This window comes from Pithys albifrons, chromosome 4 (assembly GCF_047495875.1).
Source record: "Pithys albifrons albifrons isolate INPA30051 chromosome 4, PitAlb_v1, whole genome shotgun sequence".
In the NCBI taxonomy this organism is placed as follows: domain Eukaryota; kingdom Metazoa; phylum Chordata; class Aves; order Passeriformes; family Thamnophilidae; genus Pithys; species Pithys albifrons.
The window spans coordinates 85219069-85242419 of NC_092461.1; the positions used below are offsets into that span (position 1 = coordinate 85219069).

At 40.0% G+C, this 23351-nt stretch overlaps 1 protein-coding gene across 1 annotated transcript in view; it reads right to left on the reverse strand.

The window, feature by feature from the left end:
* The window catches only part of LOC139671660 (cadherin-19-like), an 82932-nt gene that overhangs the window by 18848 nt on the left and 40733 nt on the right, over positions 1-23351 (reverse strand). The window contains exons 5-9 of the mRNA XM_071554893.1: positions 22847-23011; positions 21700-21884; positions 20398-20651; positions 17908-18044; positions 6353-6474 (exon numbers count right to left, since the gene is read on the reverse strand). Of these exons, the coding sequence (XP_071410994.1) occupies positions 6353-6474; positions 17908-18044; positions 20398-20651; positions 21700-21884; positions 22847-23011 (863 nt within the window). The remainder of the gene's footprint in view (positions 1-6352; positions 6475-17907; positions 18045-20397; positions 20652-21699; positions 21885-22846; positions 23012-23351) is intronic.

Here is a 23351-nt window from a genome sequence, read left to right on the forward strand (position 1 = left end):
TCAGCATTTCATTATGTAGAAAAGTAATGTCGAAGGAGTACTTTTCACTTTCATTGTAAAGGAGTATTATTTTATTACATGCTAGGTTGAGAGTAAATAAATTTGCCTTTTTTTCCTTATCTCTAACTCCAAGTGCTCTGTATACTTAGTCCCTTCTTTGGATCTAATAAAAAATGTTAAACGAGCTGTGATATCAAAGTCACTTCATACACAATCCCCAAATTACAGGAACTCAGACTTGCCAGAATAAATATGCGTTAGAGATGATGGCATTTGTGGGGTGATGGCCCCTGATGAGCCCTGATGGGTTGAGAGAGACGCCTCAGCCTCCTGGAGGGATGCTCCAAGCAGAGGACAAAAGCTTTCAAACTGATAAGATTAACATAGGGTGGAGTGTTTAAGGAATGACATGGCCTCCCCTTTGCAACATCTTCTATAACCACTCTAGGAGCCACCTCACCTCAGACATCTGCATCAGCCCCCCCCCCCCCCCCCCCCCCCGCAGATTGACTATTAGTCACAAAACCACATGAAGGAGGAAAAAAAATATAGAAAAAGTGTGGAGTTTAAACTCCAGAAGAGAGGGGAAAATGCCACGACTCTGAGGGTAACTGCTGCAGCTTGTCCTGTCTCCTCCTACCTCCTGGAACAATGTAGGGGTAAGAAGACCATGTGCTTTCTAGTTTCCTATACTTTACTTTCTTAACTTTATTTTCTTACAAATCTTATTCCTTTATACATTCTATTATACATCTTATGCTAACAGCTACTTTGATTCTTGCTTTATAAGCATCTTCTTTCCTGACTGTGTTTTGCTGCCTTAATACTAACTACAGTAACTTGCTTCACACTTTGCTACTTTATATCGGTTATTGCTTTTTGCTATTCTTACTTTATAAGACCAGCCCTGTTTTGCAACTACAGTAACTTGCTTTACTTTCAATGTGCAGCTTCTTCTACACGTGTGTTGATAAAAAGCAGCTCTGTTCTTTCTGTTTGTTTTGTGTTACAGAGAGGGTGGTGTGCAAGATATTTTATTGTCCTATGTTATTGAGAGAGCGTCTAGATAAGTGTTTTAGATGGCTGTGGTTTTAGTTAGTAGTTCTTTGTTGCTAGTTTCTGTCTGTTGTGAAAAGGGATACATTGCTGTACTGTAACTTGAGTTTAGTGTGTTTGTGTAAAATGTGTTTTGTGCTGGTTTCTTTTGGGGTCTTTTACTATCAATTAAATACAATCTTGCAGCTAAACGTTATCACCCCCAAAGCAGAACCCACAATAACTGTCACATATTTGCATTAATAGATGTTATTTCGGGAGTGGTTGTGAGAAAAGTTCTTTTCTGGCTTAAGTGTGGCTTCATATTAGGGGTCAGAAACCCTTCCAACCTGTGTGCTGTCCAGCAGTTCTACAGACAGTGTTGGGATTGTCTAGAAGCTCTTATTGCTAATAATTTCTCCCTGGCTTAAGTGTGGTCCTCATAGGGGAGTCAAAAATCTTTCCAGCCTGTGTTCTGTCCAGAGTCCGGCAGGCAGTGCTGGGTTCATAAAGCTTTGATTATCCTGGGGGCGCTTATAGCTAATAACTTTTATTAATACAGTTAAGACAAGAAATCTTTGCATTTCTGACTCCCTCCTCCCTTTCATGTGACAGCATTAATTCAGAATGTAAGTATGTCCAGTGTAGCTTATCTTGAGCTGAAATCAGCATCCTGCATGATATAAAGAAAGACCAAAATTCGGAAAAGGGCTGAAATTATGATAGGTACATTTTGGATGGCCAGCTTGCTTACATATAATGTAGGGGTTTGCCATAATCTACATCTTTTAAGCCGCATCTTCCAGCTGAGTTAATTTATGAATGCCTTTGGAATTAAGCTTTTGGGTCAGATCTGTTCTTGTTCTAGTCCAGTGTTACCTTTGGGACAGATTTGCTCCACTGACTATTTGTATAGAATATTTTCTCTGAAGTGCAACAGCTTATAGCTACTGTACACACCCATAAATGGTTAATATAAAAATTATTGATGAACACATTGCAATCATCATTTACCATGTTTGCATACAGTTATAAAGTCATAAAGTCCAAAGAAAGAGAAATAATGGGTTTGAATGCCTTATTAATATTCTTCTATTTGATCTGATAATAACTATAGCTGTAATAGGATGGAAGGCTATTTCACATAACTTTCATGTTCAATTTGTTTTGAAAATAATGTGTTAAATATTGAGGGTGCAGCAAAAGTGGTTTTTCTATGTGCAAAAAACCCCCTTCCATTGTGGTTAGTATACAGTTGACTTTTGTACTATAGAACAGTACAGAAGGATAACATTAAACAGATAGTGAAAAATCCATTCAAAATGTCTAATAAGCATGATTAATGGATTTAGTATGATGTCAAAAAACACTTATCTTCTTTACATCCATTTTTATTGTTTAGATTATAGTCTCACAGACTGAAATGTAATCTTTTTGTTTGAATGACTTTTGGAAGTTAAGTCAAACATGTCTGTAACTCTCACAAAAACACCACACAGGGACTTGAAATAAACACTCAGTCAATAAAAACAGACAAAGAATTTTTATAATCTTTCAGAAAATCCAAAACTTCAAAATAAACTCTTTCCTCTAGACTGAAGCTACTATTGACTGTGCCTGAGTTTGGATGCCTAGGACAATAGGCAACCTGATCTCTTTCTACAATCAGGTGACCCACCTGGTGGATGAGGGGAAGGCTGTGGATGTGGTCTATCTGGACTTCAGCAAGGCCTTTGATACTGTCTCCCATAATATACTCCTGAAAAAGCTGGTAGCCCATGGCTTAGACAAGTGTAGCCTCTCCTGGATTAAGAGCTGGCTGGAGGGTCGGGCCCAGAGAGTGCTGGTGAACGGAGCTGCATCCAGCTGGCGGCCAGTCACCAGTGGTGTTCCCCAGGGGTCTGTATTGGGTCCAGTCCTGTTTAACATCTTTATTGATGATTTAGATGAGGGGATTGAGTCCATCATCAGCAAATTTGCTGATGACACCAAGTTGGGAGGGAGTGTCGACCTGCTGGAAGGCAGGAGGGCTCTGCAGAGGGATCTGGATAGACTTGAGAGATGGGCTGATTCCAATGGGATGAAGTTCAACAAGGCCAAGTGCCGGGTCCTGCACTTTGGCCACAACAACCCCCTGCAGCGCTACAGGCTGGGCACAGAGTGGCTGGAGAGCAGCCAGGCAGAAAAGGACCTTGGAGTACTAATTGACAGGAAGCTCAACATGAGTCAACAGTGTGCCCAGGTGGCCAAGAAGGCCAATGGGATCCTGTCCTGTATCAAAAATAGCGTGGCTAGCAGGACCAGGGAAGTGATCCTTCCCCTGTACTCTGCATTGGTGAGGCCACACCTTGAGTACTGTGTTCAGTTCTGGGCCCCTCAGTTCAGAAAGGATATTGAGATGCTGGAGCGGGTCCAGAGAAGAGCAACAAGGCTGGTGAAGGGACTGGAGCACAAGTCCTATGGGGAGAGGCTGAGGGAGCTGGGGTTGTTTAGCCTGGAGAAGAGGAGGCTCAGAGGTGACCTCATCACTGTCTATAACTACCTGAAGGGAAGTTATAGCCAGGTGGGGGCTGGTCTCTTCTCCCAGGCACTCAGCAATAGAACAAGGGGGCACGGGCTTAAGCTCTGCCAGGGGAAATTTAAGTTGGATATCAGAAAAAAATTTTTTACAGAGAGAGTAATCAGGCATTGGAATGGGCTGCCCGGAGAGGTGGTGGATTCACCATCCCTAGAGATCTTTAAATGCAGATTGGACGTGGCGCTGGGTGCCATGATCTAGTAAATGAGCTAGAGTTGGACCAAGGGTTGGACTCGATGATCTTGGAGGTCTTTTCCAACCCAATCGATTCTATGATTCTATGATTCTATGATAATTATTCTGTTCATTATGTGTTTCATACTATTTAACATGACCCCACATACTCTTAGGCTATGTAAAAATAACTTAATCCCCACATGACTCTATATTTCTTTTATTGTAAACCAGTCAGACACCAGGATAAAGTCTGGATTGAATAAGAAATTTCTTTTTTTCCTAATATCTTTCCCTCTGCAGTGCCTTTCCTTTCTTTCCCCTAAACACTGTAAACTGGGAGATGTAAATATATTTTGGAGTGTTCCATGAAAACAGACACAATTCAGCTCAGATTAGGGAAAGAAATGAATTCCAGAAGAGCAGAACATCTTTGAGAACACCTCCCAGCATATTCTTTCCAGCTAAATGGATAGAAATGGCTGTTCTAGAAACTGAAATGTGACAGGGTAGCTATATAAGCTTTGATCTCAACTCATCATGTAAGAAGATTTCAGAGCTATTTGGAACTGATTGCAGAAATATGGTTAAGATAAAAGGGTATTTAATGTCCTGATTAAGTCCTTAAACTGCTTAAACTGATTCTTCAGAAATTCAAATTTTGTTATCCAATGGACAAACAGGCCATCTATAAAATCACTTTTGAACCTTTTGGCTTCTTGCTGACAAAAATAAAGATTATTTTTCCTGTGAGTAAAAATTAAAAAAATAAAAAAACCAAAAGGTTAATAACACTGAAGAAGATACATCAGCTAACAATTCAATTTAAATCATAAACACTGAATTAAATATCATAAACTCTGACTGTGATAATTATGCTCTTCAGTAGCAATTTCATGTTGTTCTTCCTAAGATCATTTGTTAATGACAATATTATTTAACACTACTGTCACAGTCTCCACAGGCTAAGCTAAAGATATCTGTAATTCCCAAAAGCCTACAGCAATGAAAAAAAAAAAGTAATATTTTTCCTATATGTAAAATGAGAAAAATATCATGTTCGTCCCTCATTCATGTACTGCAATGTCAAAGAGAAATTATTCTGTGTACTATACCCAATAGTCTATTTACATTGTTACCTCTGCTATTCTTTACAGTGTCATTTTATCCAGTGATCCCAAAAACACTTAATATGTATAGCTAATTGATGTTGAAAAGTAACTACTGATAGATTAGCATACAGATACTATTTATCAGTAACTATGGAATATAAAAACCTTGAGAAAAAAAACACCTGGGTTTTTATATTGTAGGCAATTCCAAAACATGGATTGCAAATATCTATTTTATAAACACCCATATTTAATTCATGGTGTCTTGAAGTCAAGAAACATAAAGTGCAGTTGATTCAATGCTGCACTTTGATCTGTCAATGGGTTACCTGCAGACCAAAAGAAATTACTTACTCCAAATGCCTCTGAACCAAAGGTAGTGCAGAACAAACAAAGTGAATGTTTATAGAGAAACATAAATGGATGCAAAAGTCTATAAAGAAATTACTTCAGCAACAGGAAAAGGTTTATTTAACTGCAGACTTGTCATGGTCAAAGTACACCAAACTGGCATGAAAAGAAAAGCTCTGTGATTCAGAAACCAAAACACAGCAAAATATTTGAATGGAACCATAACAGATATCCCACAGGTCTTTTTTGTATGTCTCAATAATGCTTGATAGTGGTGAGAAAACATATAGATTTTTCCATATATAGCTTTTGTTGCTCCTTTTTTTTCTCTTTTTATTGTTGTTCATTTTGTACCTTTTTCTTTAAAAAGCAAACAAACAAAACCCACAACCCCAAAACAAAACAAAAAAACCCCCATGAAAACAAAACAAACCCCCAGCTTTTAACATCCTTGTTTCTAGTTTTGCAGGGGGAAAATTAAAAAATAGCAGTGTGCCTGGGGATTAGGGCAGTTGACTAATGTCATCCCATTCATCTGGGGAGTGAGTGGGAAATGCAAAAAACTTCCAGGGAAGGATGCTTAATACAACAATAGCTTAAGCTGGCAGCTGGGGAAGTTGTTGTAAAGGCAGTGTTTTAAACATTTCTAGACTTCCACTGAACTAGACAGGGTTTAAATTCAGATCACAATAAATGATTTTTAATTGAAGGACAGAATAAATCTGGTTTGGATCTGGCATAAGCCTGTTTCTTCCAGCCTTCATTGTGCTAGTGTTGAAAATTACCAGACCTAGGTTTTACATCTGTGACATTAACATGAGATAAATCTGTGCCATATGGGTTTTTTGCAAAAGTTTCTGACTGTATTTCTCTTATTACTTTTTATGAAGACAAACAAGACATATTAATTTTCTTTTAAAGGGGGAAAAATTTGTCAGTGTTCTGAAATTCAAATTTCAGACTATACATATATCAACAGAAATAAACAAAATGCAGCCTATACTCACAGAACTGAAATAATCAATACTAAGGAAAACAATAACATGTCAGACCAACTCTTCATTGTAATGAGAAAACTGATGGCTAACTTCTTCATGCTTACCTGTCCAGAATCTGCATTTTCACAAACAAATGTTTCATAATATTTAGGGAATTCCGGTGCATTATCATTAACATCGAGAACTTGGACATACACATTTGCTTCTGAAATTTTTTCAGGATTTCCTAATGATTAAAAAAAGACAGAAATCAAACGTTAGACATGATCTACAACATATTTTAAGATAATGTAAATATTTGACCTCTATTCTGCAGAGAAGAAAATAATCACAAATACCTATGAACATTTTTATGCCATCCTACGGACATTTTTATACTTTTATAATAGTATATAGTGTATGTCTTGAAATAAGATGCTTCATGTAAAACTTTGGATTTGTTCATTCTTTTATTTACTAGATCAGAAACTAATTTAAATGTCAAAACCAAAACCTGATCTGCAAAAATTCCATGAGGTTTTGTCCACACAGAAAAATGTATTATACTAGCCATATGTAAGATTATATGTGAGAAGAGTGTCAGATCTTGTACATGTATCTAGTCAAGGACCTCTTTTCAGTGTAACAGAAGTTAATAAGAAAAAGAGAAAGCCTTAAACAGGAACATACAGGAACACGAACCTGAGGCACAAATGATAAAAGGAGGGAATGATGAGGACCATACCTGGTCAGATGCACTAAATGTTGGCTGCACCTGAGAGTGTAGGAATGTTTATTCCTGCAAAGTTATCAGATCAGTGACCTTGACAACTGATAAACCAATAGATAAAAAGGGGAAAACAGAAACAAAATACACTGAGACATAGACCTGATGAAGTAAACATGGAGACAAAGACAAGAAACAAACCTTATGATAATTGATGGGCTATCCAGAAACCTCAGGGCAACAATTCCGGGTAGATCAATTTGGACTTTGTAAGTGATAAAACTGTAAATCAGAAGGACCCCAGACCTGGGGGGATGGGGAAATCAGTGGAGCTGTATTGAGCCATGGGGAACATGCAGGGAGGAACAAAGGATCAGACAGAAATGGGTATAAAAGGGGCTGGTCCTGCAGCATTTGTCTGAGCCTTACACCTGATCACCAGTCTGTCCTATAATCTTACATATTATTAAATCTTTTCTTAGTCAACCCTCTACATAATCTCACTCTCTCTCATTGCATGTGTGAGTGTGCTGTACGGACTAAATGCCAGCTACTGGTGAGATCTGCACGTGTGTGAGTGAAAACTGGGGCCAGATACTGGAATCAGACGGCGCCCTATGAAGCCATCTAGTGGGGTGACTGGGGAGCACAGGGGCCAAAAGCCTATCTTCCCCAGACGTGGTGTGCATGGGGTGTGTGTATGTCTTTGCTAGTAAACTTTAAGCTGGTCTGAACAGTGAGTAGGGGTACTTGGATCCAGATCAGGTGCTCGGGTGGAATTGCAAACGTGAGGTGCATGAGGGCCAAGCATGTGAGTTCTGTGAGTTTGCCAGCAAGTATTGAGTATGTACTAGCTGGTAAGCTGGGGACCCATGAAGCAGATAAGAGGACTTGGGATCCAGGAAGAGGTGTTGGGCAAACAGAAGTAGGTAGTGAGGGGATCCATGTGTGTGTGCTTGTGAACCTGGAGAGCATTGTGCATATGTGTCTCTGTGTCTGCACCAGTGACCTTTTGCCTTCCCAGATGAAGAGGAAGAGGGGACTAGGCTGTCTGTGCTCTTTGTGGGAGTCGTGCAGGTAGGTGCTGCTGAAAGCAAAGCCTTGTCTGTGTCAATCTGCATGACTGACCGCAGCAGTGTCCTCATTGTGAGTCTCTGAGACACATGGTCAGCCGTGTTACTGGCTGAGCCTGCAAACAGGAAAGTGTCAGCCACATCCCTGAGCCTAGGCAGAGGCTTTGGGCCTCCAGGCACTAGGCTGGGCTCCAGGGCCAGGCAGGGGAGTCTTGAGCTGGAGCAACTGGAAGAGCTGACTGCACTTTCTTACATCACTTAACATCATGGTTATGACAATGACTGGTAACACGCTCCTTCAAAAAATTTTGTTACTCTTCTTCTTCTTTTAAATTTTGAAGCTTTGGAGAAAAATTTACCAAAATTTACATGTTTTAAAAATACTTTTGCCACTGCTAGACAGAGAGAAATTGCTGTGGACACTGACACTCTAGCCAATGCAGAAAGCTGAGGCTTAATTTGGAATGACAGAGATCTATCCACTGGTCTCTGAACATATATTTTTGCAAAGAAGCCTAATTTTGCACAGGCATATCTACGGTATTACTGCTGATAGGCTTCATACACTGAGCATTTAGTTTTGGTTCAAGTATTACTGTTTTTCCAAGTATTACTTGCACTGCAGATTTAATTCTTTGGCATTTTGTGCTCACAGAAGATATACTGCTTCTGTTATACTAGTATACTTTATTACTGTGGCTTTATATATAAAAGATATTTTAGTACAGATTATTCCTATATGAAAAGGAAAATAAACTCTGATATATAAAGTACTCTTCCCTTGCCTTTACTGCATATACACAAAATTATATTGGTGTAACTACCTCAGACAAGAAAAAAACAGACATAACTATACTGGTATCATGATGCAAAAGTTGTGTATAGCCCAGGCTGAAAAAACAATTTTTTTCTGTCATGCAAACTTTTATAATTATGTCACTTGAATACAAAGGAAAGAATACTTGCAGTTAGAGCCTGCTAATGGAGAAAATGGCTGGCTTATGGCTCAGACAAATGCACTATCTGTTGGGGTAAAATTGGCTGGACAGTTGAACACAGAGAGTGGTGAATGGAGTTAAATACAATTGGTGGATGGTCAGTAGTGGTGTTCCCCTAGTATCAGTACTGGAGTCAGTCCTGTTTAATATCTCTATCAATGATCTGGGTGAGTGGATAATGAGCGGAAATATTCTTTCATGTCATTTAGCCTTATGCTGAGGAGAAAACCAAACATTAAAAACAAGGGTATTGGAAAAAAAAAAAAGGCTTTTTTTTACCAAAAGAAAACAAATATGATTACAACAGGCTATCTAAATGTTTTTGCCAGCGTAGGGTAGGCTTTAAAGCCAATATAGTATCCATGAATGTTACAAAAAAAGCAAAATAAGAATAGGCAAAGCCAGCTGGATCCCTCCTGTGCTACTTTCTATACAACTGAAGACACCAAAGCTATTCCCTTCTTTCTATTAAGGGTTACAAAGTTTTTTCTTTGAATGATAATGCAGTCAAATCTCTGCCCTACACATCCAATTCTGACTTTAGTAAAAGAGTTTAAGTAACCCCTACACTCTTGGTATTATTTCTAAAAGGGTTGTGTGCTACTCTTTATCTAAAAGACAAGCTGAGCGTTATTTCATTGCCATTGTATTATTATGGATGTTTGATGCAACAACAGAAATGCCATCTCATAAAGAAGTATTTCTATGATGACTCTGACAGATCATAAGGTTTGGTACATTAACACTGTTCTAATGACTTCACAGGAGAAGCAGAAATGTGAAACTGCTTTATCTCTGTGATAGTTGCTTTTGCTGCCATTTCCTTTGGCAAAAGACTCCAAGCTATCAACATAGATTCTATAAGATCCAAGAAAACAAATGTTTGCTCCAAGAAACCAGTGAATTATTCATTAAAAAGTAATGTAACAACCAATCAAACCGATGTAGTTGGAGAAGAGGGAGAGAGGAGTACATTTTGCTTTTCTCTTAAAGGTTCATTTCACTAATTTAAGATAATGCCTTAAGGACTTCTGAACAGATCAGATGGAATGACACTAGCACCAATCATGAGATGTATTTTAATTATAATGAATATTCTCATGATGGACATACTTCTGGTTTAGACACAGCAGATTGAGATATTGACATATTCAGGCTGATAGATATTCAATATTTCTGGAATGTCTTAAGAGTATTTTATTTACTGGAAAAATGTTTTCATTATGGTTTTTAACCAATAACATATCCATGTTAATGTGAATATTGCTATTGCAGAGAAACTTCTTGCCTACTAGAATAAAAAATTACATTGTGGGGAAGGCAGACATTTCTCAGGGGCTATCTGGTGTAAGTGAGGATTCAGTGTGCTGACAGGTAAAGGACTTCCAAGAAATATGCAATATAGAATGAAACAATTAAAGAGTAGTTTCAGTTGGAAGGAACCTTTAAGTCATTGAGTCAGACTGTAAACCTAACACTGTTATGTCCACTGCTAATACCCAATCTAAACTTCCCCTGGCACAACTAGAGGCTGTTCTGTCCCATCACTTGTTACCCTGCAGAAGAAACTGACCCACACCCCCCTGCAATCTCCTTTCAGGTAGCTATAGAAAGTGATAAAATCTCTCCTGAGCCTCCTCTTTTCCAGTAAGAACAACACCAGCTCCTTCAGTCACTTCAGTCACTTGAGCCTGGACCTACTACCAGAGGACAGTGTGAGAAGCACCTGCATACGATGTGAGCAGGTGAACGATTTGCTGGGTCTGGTGGCAGAGCTAAAGGAAGAGGTGGATAGGCTCAGAAACATAAGGGAGAGTGAAAGGGAAATTGACTGGTGGAGTCACACCCTTTCCACTCCTAAGGAAGCCCAGCAAGAGGTGGTGAAGACCAGCCCCTCCTGCCATCAGGCAGACAGAACAGACCATAGGGATGGGGACGGATGGAAACAGGTGCCTGGTCGTAGAGGCAAAAACACCCCCTTGACCCCTTTCACCTGCCCGGGTGCCCTTAAAAACAGGTATATGGCCCTGGACTCGGACAGTCTGTTGGAGGACATTCAGGAGGAGGATCTGTCTACAAGGTCTTCTGGTTACCCCCAGTCTACCAGACGGGTTACAACTACAGGTAAGAGGAAAAAGAGAAGGGTTGTAATCGGTGACTCCCTTCTGAGGGGAACTGAGGGCCCTATATGTCGGCCAGACCCATCCCACAGGGAAGTTTGCTGCCTTCCCGGGACCAGGGTGAGGGATATTACCAAAATACTTCCTAAGCTTATCCAATCCTCAGACTATTACCCGCTATTGGTTGTCCAGGTTGGCAGTGATGACATTAATAAAAGGAGTACCAGAGTAATTAAAAAAGATTTCAAGGCACTGACCCGATCTCTTCAGGGGACAGGAGCACAGGTAGTAATTGCCTCAGTTCCTGTGCTAGCTGGGATGAATGAGGAGAGGTTTAGGAAAGCCCAGCTTACCAATAGGTGGCTTAGGGGATGGTGCTATCATCAAAATTTGGGGTTTTTTGATCATGGGGCAAACTCTGTGTTGCCCAGTCTCGTCAAACCAGATGGGCTTCATTTATCTAGGAAGAGCAAAAGAACTGTAGCCCATAAGTTGGCAGGGTTGGTTAGGAGGGCTTTAAATTAGGTTTGAATGGGGAAGGGACGGCAACTGGGCTCTCCAGAGATAAGCCTAAGGGCATAGAGCCCGAGTTGAGAATGAAATCAATGGCCCAGCTGAAGTGCATGTACACCAATGCACGCAGTATGGGAAACAAACAAGAGGAGGTGGAAGCCATAGTGCAGCAGGAAAACTATGACATAATTGCTGTCACAGAAATGTGGTGGGATGACTTACATGACTGGAGTGCTGCTATGGGGGACTACGAGCTCTTCAGAAAGGACAGGCAGGGAAGGAGAGGTGGAGGGGTGGCTTTATATGTTAGAGAGTCTCTTGACTCTGTTGAAGTTGAGGTCAGCAGTGACAAGGTTGAGTGCCTGTGGGCCAGAATCAGGGGCAAGGCCAACAAGGCTGACACCGTTTTGGGAGTCTGTTACAGACTGCCCAACCAGGATGATGAAGGAGATGAATTATTCTACAAGCAGCTGGTGGATGTCTCAAAATCTCCAGCCCTTGTTCTTGTGGGTGACTTTAACCTGCCAGATATCTGCTGGGAGCTTCATACTGCAGAGAAGAGGCAGTCAAGGAGGTTCCTGGAGTGTATAGAGGACAATTTCCTTCATCAACTGGTAAATGAGCCTACCAGGGGTAAGGCCCCGCTAGATCTACTGTTTACAAACAGAGAGGGGCTGGTAGATGATGTAGTGGTTGGAGGCCGCCTGGGGCATAGTGACCATGAAATAATAGAATTTTCAGTCCTCAGGGATGTAAGGAGAGCCATCATTAAAACCTCTACTTTGGACTTCCAGAGAGCAGATTTTGGCCTATTCAAAGAACTGATTCAGAGCATACCCTGGGAAACAACCCTTAAAGGCAAGGGGATCCAGGAGGGATGGACATGTTTTAAGAAGGAAATTTTGAATGCACAGGAACAGGCTATACCAGTGTGCCGAAAGGCCAGCTGGAGGGGAAGACGGCCAGCTTGGTTAAATAGGGAGATTCTGCAATAAATCGGGGATAAAAAGAAAGTTTACAGACTATGGAAAAAAGGGCTGGCTACTTACGAAGAATTTACAGATAGAGCTAGGTCATGCAGGAAAAACATTAGAGAAAGAAAAGTGGAATTTGAAGTAAATTTGGCGATTTCAGTTAGGGATAACAAAAAATCCTTTTATAAATACATTATTAACAAAAGGAGGGGCAAGGAAAACCTCCATTCTCTGTTGGACTTGGAGGGAAATATAGTTAAGGAAGATGAGGAGAAGGCTGAGGTACTTAACACCTACTTTGCCTCAGTTTTTACCAGTAGGACAGGTGGCCCTCAAGACAACTGGCATCTGGAGCTGGTAGACAGGGAGAGGGAGCTGAATAGCCCCCCTGTATTCCAGGAGGAAATAGTGACCGACTTACTGAGCCAGTTGGATCCTCACAAGTCTATGGGACCAGACAGGATCCATCCCAGGGTGATGAGGGAGCTGGCAGAAGAGCTTGCCAAACCACTCTCCATCATCTTCCAACAGTCCTGGCTCTCTGGAGAGGTCCCAGATGATTGGAGGTTGGCGAATGTCACCCCAGTCCACAAAAAGGGCTGCAAGCAGGACCCTGGCAACTACAGGCCTGTCAGCCTGACCTCCGTGCCTGGCAGGGTTATGGAGCAGTTCATCCTGAGTGCAATCACACAGTACCTTCGGGGTGGACAAGGGATTAGACCCAGCCAGCATGGGTTTAGGAGGGGCAGGTCCTGTCTGACCAACCTGATCTCTTTTTACGATCAAGTGACCCACCTGGTGGATGAGGGGAAGGCTGTGGATGTGGTCTATCTGGACTTCAGCAAGGCCTTTGACACTGTCTCCCATAATATACTCCTGGAAAAGCTGGTAGCCCATGGGCTGGACAAGTGTACCCTCTCCTGGATTAAGAGCTGGCTGGAGGGTCGGGCCCGGAGAGTGCTGGTGAACGGAGCTGCATCCAGGTGGCGGCCAGTCACCAGTGGTGTTCCCCAGTGGTCTGTATTGGGTCCAGTCCTGTTTAACATCTTTATTGATGATTTAGATGAGGGGATTGAGTCCATCATCAGCAAATTTGCTGATGACACCAAGCTGGGAGGGAGTGTCGACCTGCTGGAAGGCAGGAGGGCTCTGCAGAAGGATCTGGATAGACTTGAGAGATGGGCTGATTCCAATGGGATGAAGTTCAATAAGGCCAAGTGCCGGGTCCTGCACTTTGGCCACAACAACCCCCTGCAGCACTACAGGCTGGGGACAGAGTGGCTGGAGAGCAGCCAGGCAGAAAGGGACCTTGAAGTACTAATTGACAGGAAGCTCAACATGAGCCAACAGTGTGCTCAGGTGGCCAAGAAGGCCAATGGGATCCTGTCCTGTATCAAAAATAGCATGGCCAGCAGGACCAGGGAAGTGATCCTTCCCCTGTACTCTGCGTTGGTGAGGCCACACCTTGAGTACTGTGTTCAGTTTTGGGCCCCTCAGTTCAGAAAGGATATTGAGGTGCTGGAACGAGTCCAGAGAAGAGCAACAAGGTTGGTGAAGGGACTGGAGCACAAGCCCTATGGGGAGAGGCTGAGAGAGCTGGGGTTGTTTAGCCTGGAGAAGAGGAGGCTCAGAGGTGACCTCATCACTGTCTAGAACTACCTGAAGGGAAGTTCTAGCCAGGTGGGGGCTGGTCTCTTCTCCCAGGCACTAAGCAATAGGACAAGGGGGCACGGGCTCAAGCTCTGCCAGGGGAAATTTAAGTTGGATATCAGAAAAAAATTCTTTCTAGAGAGAGTAATCAGGCATTGGAATGGGCTGCCCAGAGAGGTGGTGGATTCACCATCCCTAGAGATTTTTAAACGCAGATTGGATGTGGCGCTGAGTGCCATGATCTAGTAAATGGACTAGAGTTGGGCCAAGGGTTGGACTCGATGATCTTGGAGGTCTTTTCCAACCCAATTGATTCTATGATTCTATGATTCTATTCTATGATTCTCATAAGACTTGTGCTCCAGCCCTCTTACCAGCTCCATTGCCCTCCTCCGGACATGCTCCAGCAACTGAATGACCTTTCTGAAGTGAGATGCCCAAAACTGAACGCAGTACTTGAGATGCAGCCTCACCAGTGCCAAGCACAGGGGCACAACTCCTGCCCTAGTCCTGCTTGTCACACTGTCCAGGATGCCATTAGTCTTCTTGTCCATGTGGACACAGCCAGCTCATATTCAGACACTGCTGACCAGCACCCTTAGCTTCTTTTCCTTTGAGAAGCTTTCCAGCAACTCTTCTCCAAGCCAGTAGCACTGAATGGAGTTGTTGTGACCAAGGAGCAGGTCCTGGCATTTGGCTTTGTTGAACCTCATACAAATGGCCTTGTTCCATCGATACAGCCTGTCCACATCTCTCTGCAGAGCTTTCCTATCCTCCATGAGATCAACACTCCCACAGCTCAACTTGGTGTCAGCTGCAAAGTGATGGAGGGTGCACTTGATCCCCTCATTCAGATCATTGATAGAGATATTAAACAGGACTGACTCGAATACTGAGCCTAGGGAAACACCACTACTGACCATCTGCCAATTGGATAATGATGACTTAAGGATTTCTTGTTCTTGGATATGGTTAGGATGCTGTTGTTTCTGCTTTGGCTTAGTTCTAGGTGAACGCTGATGACATCGAAGTAAAACCTGGTGAAAGGAAGCTTGATTTCTCTTGAAAATCAAGAAGTTTTTTAGGCATGAAGTGGAATAAGAGCCAACAGGTTTCAAGTTCTGACGGCTTGCAGTTAAGTTCCAATGAATACCTTTAAAACATGTTCCCTCAATGGCATGAGGATAGGATGATCCACACCACAGATCTGCAATAACGGAGGCAAGCTTCTCTTACTAATCTGTCACCCCTTGTGCTTCAATGGAGGCAAAAGTCTAGTGTCCTGTATGAGTTCCAGGGAATCAACAAGCTCTTAGGGAAGTTGCTGTTATAATGCAGTTTCAATATGTGTCTTAGGTGCAAGGAATACCTTGTTTGGATAAACTCTAATGACATTTTGATTTGGCTTCAGTGGAGCCACAATGCCATCCACCAAATGTCTCAAGCACACAGTATATGTTATGACTATACTACAAGGAATAAAATGCTTCTAGTTAATGGTATAAATCATTTCAGGTGAGCTTGGACCAAGGTGACCTAACTTCAGTGCTTTTGAACATAGTGTTATAGACAGTGACCTTTTCATAATTAAAGAAATAAAGAATAAGAATATGAACATAATGAGGTCTCCGTTTCTCTACAATAACTTTCATTGCTGTGAAAGACTCACTCTCTTTTGCTGCAGGAGACAGTTATTCATTTGTAATATTTGATTCATTCCTCTTTTATTGTTTAACTAAACAGAAAAGTCCAGACCAAAGTCATCCTGCTGTGCTTCCATAGCACTATTCAAGACATGACAATACTACACCAGACATGAATTCTGCCAACACCTGCCAGCTGCCCAACAACAGGAGAAGAAAAATACATTTTTGCTTAAAAACTCACAGAGATGCTGAAAAGGCAGATAATACTATCAATTCATGCATACAAATTAAAGACTTCAATGAAAACAGATACTGGCTATCCTGCAGTAAAGGTCTACATATTTACAGGGAAGATGTTATAGTTTAAAAAATCTGCCATGGATTTTCTTTTTTTTTTTTTTTGATTTTTTTTTTTTGTCCCTTACCAACACAGTGGTTTGGGGGTTGGGAGCCAAAAGTAGGTGACCTGTTGGAGCTCAGCTCTCTCACTACCTCACAGGTTTCCTTGTGCTCATTTTTTCCCAGTGCCCTTTACCTTTATTTTCCATATGCTTGGATGCCCAGTCGCCGATTGCTGGGCAAGTGGCAGCACTGGGACGGAGGTCAGGCCCCCTGCCCCTGATTCCGCATGTCCTTTGCTGTTCTCCTGAGAGGACAGCCATCACTGCCTGGATTCACTACAAACTCATTTAGGAGCAGGCACCATCTGCAGAAGAGTTTCTAAGCCCCCACAATACTTTCAGACAAAAGACAGTGAGAAGGTCCTTGTACTACCCACAGGAAAGGTCCCCGCCCATCCATGTGGCTGCCATTCCCAGGTGAGCTCTGGGATCAGCACTGCTCCCTTGGCTGTGCCTTTGCCTTGCTGGGGCCCGACAGCACCCCCTGCTGTCTGCAAATACAACTGCGCCGAAGGGGCAGAGATGGACGGGATTTATTTGAAAGTTTTGGTTATGGTGTTGCTGTCTGTTCTGTTCTGTCTTTGGATATATATGTATTAGTAAAGAACTGTTATTTCCCTTTTCTACACTTTGTGTCTGAAGCCTCTTAATTTTGAAATAATAATAATAATAACTTGGAGGGGAAGCATTCCATCTTTCTACCCCAGGAAGGCTCCTGCCATCTTTAGCAGATATTTTTTCTTAAACATAGGCAGAAGGCTCCCCTGTGAGAACAGGACAGTTTATGCATATGTGTTTAAGTGATCTGAGAAATAAATAACATTTAACTGAGATTCAGGATTAAAAAAAGGTGTCAAGGGCATTTGGGAAAACCTGTCTGATTTCTTGATTGAACTTTGTTTCATGTAGGTTTACTTCTTTCTGAGGATGAATGGGATTCGTTTTTAAATAATATCCCATAATAATTTGTTAAAATGTCTTATAAATCAGTAGCTATAAAATTTCTACTGTTGTCCCAGGTTAAGGGCAACCAGATCACCAAAAGCAAAAACTGATGTAATTTGCATTTGACTTTCAAACAAAATTGACAGGTGAAATCTATGTAAAAGTTGCCTCATGGATTTAATTGTCAATGAATAGAAGTCTAGCTGATTCAGGCCTTGCATTCCCAATTAATTTGAGCCACAGGTTTCTGACCGGTGCTAAATTAGACTCTGGATAATTTCACACTAGTCAAAAATCTGGTGTGAAATTAACCAGGGTCTAATTTAACCTAAGATCTTGCACTGCAGGAGCAATTCATATGCCTCAGTGTAACTTGAAAGCGTTACACTCTCAATCCTATTACAATGTCTTTTATTTTTAAGGTCATCTTTTATGAAAAAGCACAGGACCTTGGAGCTCAAATGCATTCTGCTTCTATTTAACAAATTATTTTAATAATGCTCCTTAATGTAGCGAGTGACAGTAATGTAATGAGAAAGTAGCATGTATTCTCCACTTAAAAGAAGGCATATTCAGAGGATAATTACAATTCACAGTATAAAAATCACAGCATTCCTTAAATTTCTTACTCACTTGTTTCTGTGGCTGTAACAGTTATGTTGTGCCAAGAAGCTATCTCTCGGTCCAGAGGTTCAGTTGTAATGATTATTCCATTGTGTTCACTGATGCTGAACAGTCTCTTTAAAGGTGTGCTTTGGACAATAGAGTATCTGCACCAAAAAAAGTAAAGATATTCCCTAATACCAAAATGTTTCATCAGAGGCAAGACATAGAATGCTATTGCCAGTTGAAAAAACAGAGTTGTGCATATATGCATATAAATGTGTGCTGCAACAACTCAGAAATCATGAAAAATGTACACTTATAAACATTTAAAATTCACTGCTGCCAAGATCAAAGCCCTTCTTTTTATAAAACTAAGTATGTCTCAGATCTATATTAATGTGAACTGAGTCTGAAATGCATTATTCATTCATACTTCTAAGTCAGGCTCACAGCAGGTGAATTACTTCATTGAAAAGAAACAGCAAAAGTGCCACTTGTGAAATGAATAACACCAACAGCTAAGTGGAAGTATAATGGCAAATCTATTTTATCATAGCTGACATGCTCTGATGCCAAGGGAACAGGCATTATAAAGACAGAAAACTAGCCATAATTAAGTGCCTAGGCAGGGTACAAAATCCTAATGTAGGAGATGATTGCAAATGAGTCCTGTGTTCCTGAGTCTTCCCTGAAGCACCTCTGGATGTTATGTTTAAAAGTGGACATGCAAGTGTAAACGTACATACATACATACATACCATTCAAATGGTTAAAGTTTAACCACTGGACACAGGCCATAGATGGACAGAAAAAAACAACAAAGGTATTGATTCAAGAAAGGGTATTTGCTAACATTTTAAATGACCTACAAAGAAAAAGACCCTATGATGCAGTTCCTAGTAGAGTCTATTTCATGGAAATAAAACTGTTTTAATATTTGAAAGGTTCTTTCCACACTGATTTTGAAATCCCACATGAAACTACTCCCTTTTATTGTAGCTTTATTTGTGCTTGACAAAGTCTTTCTATTTCCTGTTGACACTTAGGACTCCAGCTCAGATAGTGTGCCAGCAGTTGGCTGACTCTAACTGGCCATTTATAGTTATGTTTTCTTTATTTTGAAAATCAGTAACAAGATACATCAAGGAACCAGCACAACACTGTAAGTGAAAGTTCTTACAATTCGAGCCAAATTTTTGACATTTATAAACCTCTATTTTTGGTAATTATCAAAGCTTGATTAGGATTTTCTGACATTTTTGTTTTGTTTTGGCTTTTTTTTGGTAATCTGATTCCTAATAAAAAATTGTAAGAAAATTTATGTTGGATGCTTGTTATGTTTTATTACTTATGTAGTGAGGTTTTGTTCCATGCCTTTTTTATTTTTTTGTTTGAAATCCAAGGTCCATAAGGAAACATCTTGTTTTCTATATTATGAGTAACTGCTGTCATTTATGATAGCAATTGTATTAAAATTAGATTCATTTCCATAGTACTTAGCTCAATAAAATTATCTATGTATTAGAAGTGACATACTCTAAAGAAGTTCAGTGATATGTATCACCCTTTTGGGACTATGTAGACATACTCACTTTGAAGGAAGTTCCTTCAAAATATCTGTAACTAAAAAGTCATAGATATGCATTAACGTTTAATTGTTCCACAAGAGATGTTGTAGTCATCTAAATAAACCATCAGATGAGGCCTTTTAGAGGAAATTATAAAGTACCTGTATATTTTTACTCTTTCCTATTTAATTTAACCTATTACTAGCTTACTAAATAACAGTAAATGAATGCAAAATCATAACAAATCATTACTTAAACCTTTGAAGCCATAACATAATATATGTATATATTCCTGCTATTAAAAATCTATGCACCATAAATTATTTTGTGTCTCACCCATTTGACACTATATCCTAGCTGTTCTTAATTGCACAGTACACAGTGTCACCAGGCAATTCAGGAAGCTATTTTAATTATAAACCCCATGCTAAAGATTAATGACCTATTTTCTCCCTGAAGAGACAGCAAAATTATTTATTATTAAAAGTATTAAAAATAATATCTACTGTTGTTGGGTTGAGTGGCTGGGTATCAGCTGCCTGCTAGTGAGCAATTATTTTGGGTCGTTTTTGCATTACTTGTTTTTCTTGGGGTTTTGTGTTGTTTTTCCCCCTCTCTGTTTTTGTGGTTTTGTTGTTTTGTTGTTTTTGGGGGGTTTTTTGTTTAGTTTGGTTTGGTTGGTTTTTAAATTATTATTATTAAACTGTCTTCATCTGAACCTATGAGTTCTCACAAGCTTACGCTTTCAATTCTCTCTTGCATTCCAGTGGGTGAGGGAGTGACTGAGTGTGGTACTTAGCCACCTAAGGGGGTTAAACCATGACATCTAGAGTAACTCAGGCTATCACAGTGAGCAAGATCAGCTGTAATTATGAGCTAAGGCAATGAACAAAATCATTTTTGGAAATCCCAACTACATTTATACTGAGGCCTGTTCACATTTAAGTACCTTACTGGACTGTCATCATCATCTGGATCTCTAGCAGTTACGATCCCCACCAGTGAGCCACTCACAGCCCCTTCAAAAATCTCCATTACATAGTTCTCTGCAGTGAAAACTGGAGGTTCATCAGCATTTTCCACATTGATTTTGACAACAGTTTTGTCTTCAAATGGTTCTTCTTTCAAAAAAAGTTCATCAATATACTTGTTTGCAACTTTTGCTTGAATACTGTATCGCCTTTTGCTCTCATAATCCACGGTCTGTTAAGGAAACAAAAAAAGTGATTTGGAATATTTCTTTCCTAACATTTGAATTAAATATAGTTCCATAAACGGTGTGAGATTAAAGACAAAATAGTTTTATCTTTCAACTGGGAATTTTTTGGAAAAAACCCAAAAGTTACTTTTAAAAGTAGTTCATTCTAAGGTTTTGATTTTTTTAATGTTAAAAACATTCTAAAATTTTTGTTTGCTTTCACATTTAGGCTGGCTTTAATGCTACAATCAAAAAACATTGTTAAAAAAGTCTCCACATACAATTTCACCCCTAATAACATATAGTTGCTTTACTATTTTGGATAATCCTTATCTTCTGGAAAAAAAAAATAGCCTCCTGAATTGTAATAACTCCCTGTAGGAAAAGAAAACAACAAATGAACAAACAAAAAAAAACCAAAAAAACAAACCAAAATGAAACAAACAAACAAACAAAACCCACCAACTTAGGGGTTCCAGTTCTTCAGGGTTCTGGATTTCACTAGACTAAACTCTCTCTGTATTTCAGGGGATGCCCCAGATGCCCTGGAAGTATTCCTACTTGATTCCAAAACAAACTACACAATATCAAAGACTGTTACATAGCTTAATTCACAAGCTGGTGGGTTTTGAGTGTATTTAGTGTCTTTTCAAAGTTATAACATAAATTCCACTGTCTATATAATATTGTAATAAATTTTGACTTCAAGTAACAGGAGGTGTTGGAAGTCTGGTAATATTGTTCGTAATTTATTGATAAAAACTTTACAGAAGAGATATAACATTTTCTCACAATGGGATACAATGTGTTGTACAGCTAGAGATAACTTAAAGATACTCTGACTGTGACTGTTGTATTCAGTAGGAATAGGAATGAGTCAAAAAGGTAATCAGAAAGAAAGCATTTTGCTTTTTATCCCTCTAATATTCCAATCAAATCACAAAGGCCAAAGAAAAAAATCCAAATCAATAGGCATTTTTTAAACATCCAGCTTGCTTGTGGAGGTTCTTGCCAGTATTTAACTAATTTTTTATAACTTTTCAGAGACCTCACCTTTTTTAGTAAGATAATTCCTTCTTGAGTCTCATCATTAGTAATGATGTCAAAAACATCTGAGCTGTCTCCTTCAATGGAATAGTTCATGGCTGCATTCTCTCCTATATCACTGTCTTCTGCAAAGACTTTGCCTACGATGGTGCCTACAGGAGCCTCTTCAGAGACACTCATATAGTAGAGTCCTAAAGAAACAAATACTGGCACAGTTAAGTGATCTGCCATGGTTAATAGCTGTTCTAGCTGTGATGGCCTGAGATTCTCAGAAATTTGGGGAAAATCCCCAGCTTTTAGTAAGTCAAAGGATATAATCTAGCACTGTATAGATCATGGGTGCAGGGCATGACAACCTTCCCACTTTTAAGTTGACCTCTCTCAGCCCGACTTTAACAATAAATAGAGCAAAGGACAAGAGGCAATAGTTTTAAATGAAAGGAGGAAATATCTAGATTAGATATAAGAAAGGGATTTTTTACAGTGGAAGTGGTGAAACACTGGCACAGGTTGCCCAGAGAGGTGGTGGATGCCCTGTTCCTGGAAAAAATCAAGATCAGGTTAGATGGAACTCTGAACATCCCTGCCCACTGAAGAGGTGCTGGATCAGATGACCTTTAAAGGTCTATTTCAACACTAACTATTTTATGATTCCATGAACCAACAGGATGAAAATACAGTGGAGGACAGTTCTTCATAACTGCATTTCACTAGTTTTTGCTGACAGACCAGTGAGCAGCTCTTACATCTCCTGGACAAAGATGTTCACACCATTTGCCAAAAATTTTACAGTATCTGTCAGACAAGAACAAAGAAAGAAGAAGACAGAATGTGAGTGAAACTGGTCCAAAATATCCTGTTTTCCACATTTTAGGCTTAGGTAGTGTGACCTATAGGGAAAACAGTTTATTAAGTGATTTATCTCCAAATCCTAGTGGTAAGTAAAAGCAGCAGGCCTGAAATCTTTTACAATGATAGCATTTTTTCCCCATGTTTTTTTCTGTGTGTTTTTTTAAATATTTTTTTTTATTTTACTTCTATTTAAATCTATGTGCCGAAGTGAAACACAGTCCTGTTCTGAAAAGACCAAGCAGAACTATAATGAATCTAAATTTCCTTAGGACTTCAATTACTGTAAACAGCCTATACTCACGCTGTTGAAACTTAGGTGGATTGTCATTGATGTCAGAGAGGTTGATGGTAACAGTGGCTGTCGCTGAGAATGCCCCTGGTTGCCCAACCATATCTTTGGCTTGGATGATGACCAAATACTGATCTTTTGTTTCTCTGTCCATTTGGGAAGCCATTCTGATGACCCCTAAAAATGAAAAGTGTAATAGAATAGCATATAACAGTCCCATTTTCCCCCCAACATCTGATGGTATAATATGGGTATAAAATGTGTCATTAGAGCCTGTTATGAATTTACATTCTAGACCATGCACAACACAACTGTCCTAATTCTGGGAATTAGTACCCATGGGAGCAAGTATGGTGTATGAAAGATCCATTCTGCATATTTTTAGTTCTGGGGAGCAGAATACTCAATACGTTTTCTCTGTCATATACATCCATCTCAGAAATTAGGTTTTTGGAGGGATGTCACACATCTCTGTGTTTTCTCTAACACAGAGAACATCACATAACAAGTTATTGAC